At 33.3% G+C, this 2,309-nt stretch overlaps 1 protein-coding gene across 1 annotated transcript; it reads right to left on the bottom strand.

Annotated features, from left to right (window-relative positions):
- LOC111017248 (geranyl diphosphate phosphohydrolase) lies at positions 1-878 on the bottom strand. Its single transcript, XM_022292944.2, has 2 exons — positions 651-878; positions 1-433 (listed from the first exon to the last, which is right to left on the bottom strand). Exons 1-2 carry the CDS (start codon positions 790-792, stop codon positions 123-125), a joined length of 453 nt encoding a protein of 150 aa, XP_022148636.1. The 5' UTR covers positions 793-878; the 3' UTR covers positions 1-122.
- Between the last annotated feature and the right edge of the window lie 1,431 nt (positions 879-2,309).

Below are 2,309 nucleotides of genomic sequence, written 5' to 3'. Positions count from 1 at the left end.
TTTTGTTCTTGAAAAAGCAGTCCCACTTGTCTTGAATTATTGAGCGAAAAAGTTGATTGTTCAGAGCTCGTACAGAAAATTAAAATTAGGAGACAAATCATTCAGAAATTTGGAAGTAAATTTCAATGGTTTTGATCACATTTAGGGAATGGATCAAAGCCAGTGTTGACAAAATTCAGAAGAGGGCTAAAGAGAGGTTGAGGAAGACGATCCCATTCATACCAGTCCCAGCCATCGCACTTCTCCGGCTCCAAATTCCGAGCAATCTGGTCCGGATCCGCCAATGTTGCGCGCATGAAGATCACCACGTAATGCGACGGACTCGGATTATCCAGAAACAGATTGTTCGTCGCAGTAATGAACTCGATTTTCTCGATGTCCAAACCGGTCTCCTCCTTCAATTCCCTCGCCGCACACTCCTCGAAACTCTCCCCTGAAAAGATTGGTAAACGGAAGGTTTGATTTCAGATTTCCGCAGAATCCGTGGAGTTTGAAGCAAATCCACAAATGGCTGTCCGATTAAGCCGTAGTTTAAAGAGATTAAACCGATTTTGGTTGAGAATTAGGGCTGGAACTGGAAGTAGAGACTAAAAGCAGAATCGGAAATCTGAATGGGAAAAAGAGGGAAAGAGAAGAGTAATGGGACGAACCGAACTCGAGGTGGCCACCGGGGACGGCGAATGTGGAGTCTCCGTGGGGGACGCGGCGGCGGCCCATGAGCACGGATTTTCCTTTGAAAAGGAAGACTGCTACGCCTACAGTCGGCGGCGGCGGCGGCGGCGGGTTGTCCATGTTGGTGGAACAGAGTTGCGGGTGACTGCAAGGGCAGAGGAGCGGGTGGAAGTGGGAGTGGGACTGATGGTGGTTATTTGGCTATTAAATATTATTGCCGATATAGTCCATATATTGGACGTTGACATGATAAATCGATATTTCTAAAAAATGTAAAAAATATGAGCAAAATTTCACTCCTATTCACGTAATATTAATATTAATCATTTTTAATTTATTTTTAAATGTAGAAACAATTATTTGTCCATTAACATTTTTATGAATTTAAATTTCAATATTTCTATCGACATTAACATATAAAACCTTGGTGCTATCACGAGGTATTAAGCATCTGTCTACATTTCCATGACATCCATGAGTTCGATATTACAAAAAAAAATCGACAAAATATGAAAGATAAATAAAATAGCACTAGTATATACATAATATTAATATTAATCATTTTTAACTTATTTAGAAATGGTGGAAGACTTAATTGTTAATTTAAATATTTTTTATAATTTTTTTTATTTTATAATCTTCCCAAAAATATCGATCAATATTTTATTGATATTTCTATCAACATTTTCATGAAATTGAGATGTCGACATTTTCATACATTTAAAACATGGGTATTCACAACTTCTATTATTTTAATTTATGTATTATAAATTTAAGGTCAAATTGCATAGATCACTCCGTTGTTATAATTACACTCCTAAAATTTCAATTACAAAAATTAAAATCTCGAACTTTTTCGTAAATGAAAATATTAGACCCCAAAGTTTTTAATCGTAAAATCAAATCCTCAAACTTCAAAAAATTAGATCTATTTACTCTATTTCTTCTCTCTCATCTAATTTTTACAAATTAAAAGTTTAGGAGTGCAATTTTCTCTAATTTAAGGGTTTAATTTTTACTATTGAAGTTTTGGAGTCTAATTTTTTGAGGGTTTAATTTGACAATTGTAATAACTACCGTTTTAATTTTTACAAAAAAATCCTGGATTAGAATTCCACCCCACATATTATTGTAATAAAAAAAGTGTTAATTAAAGTTAAATTACAATTTTTGATTTTTGAACTTTTTGATAGCGTTTGAGGTATGAGATATACATTTTGAGCAACGGGTTGAGACTTCTCACTTAGCCTTTTAAGTTGAAGGTCTAGGATTAAATAGACACGACTAAGAAAGTTTAATATTTAAGGCACAGCCTCAAAAATTCTTAAACAAAGCTTATAATTTAAACTTAATTGGAATGACAAGTGAGAGATTAATAAAATTTTGATATAAAATATGATCAATCCATCCAATCAATCAAATCAGTTTTCAAAACAGGCATACAAATTTTGGTAATTGTAATAAATTCTAAATAAAAAGGAGTGTTAAGAATATTTACACGTAGATTAAATACATTATAACTTACTTAAGCTTAAACTTTTAAGTTTAATAACGGTTTAAAATTGTTTTTCTGCAAAAATGTTTATATCCAGATATTTTCCAACAATGCTAATAAACTGTGTCACCCAGCAATGATC

This window comes from Momordica charantia (genome assembly GCF_013281855.1).
Source record: "Momordica charantia cultivar OHB3-1 chromosome 2 unlocalized genomic scaffold, Mcharantia_2.0 BLBB01000002.1, whole genome shotgun sequence".
In the NCBI taxonomy this organism is placed as follows: domain Eukaryota; kingdom Viridiplantae; phylum Streptophyta; class Magnoliopsida; order Cucurbitales; family Cucurbitaceae; genus Momordica; species Momordica charantia.
The sequence above is the reverse complement of the archived record's forward strand: the minus strand, read 5'-3'. Positions and strand labels throughout refer to the sequence as shown.

What these genes read in the sequence shown, in the direction of transcription:
- LOC111017248 (XM_022292944.2), bottom strand. Translation starts at nt 792, where the DNA reads ATGGACAACCCGCCGCCGCCGCCGCCGCCGACTGTAGGCGTAGCAGTC. An exon ending in CGGTGGCCACCTCGAGTTCG is followed by an intron (nt 434 to 650) that starts GTTCGTCCCATT and finishes CAATCTTTTCAG; the next exon opens with GGGAGAGTTTCGAGGAGTGT.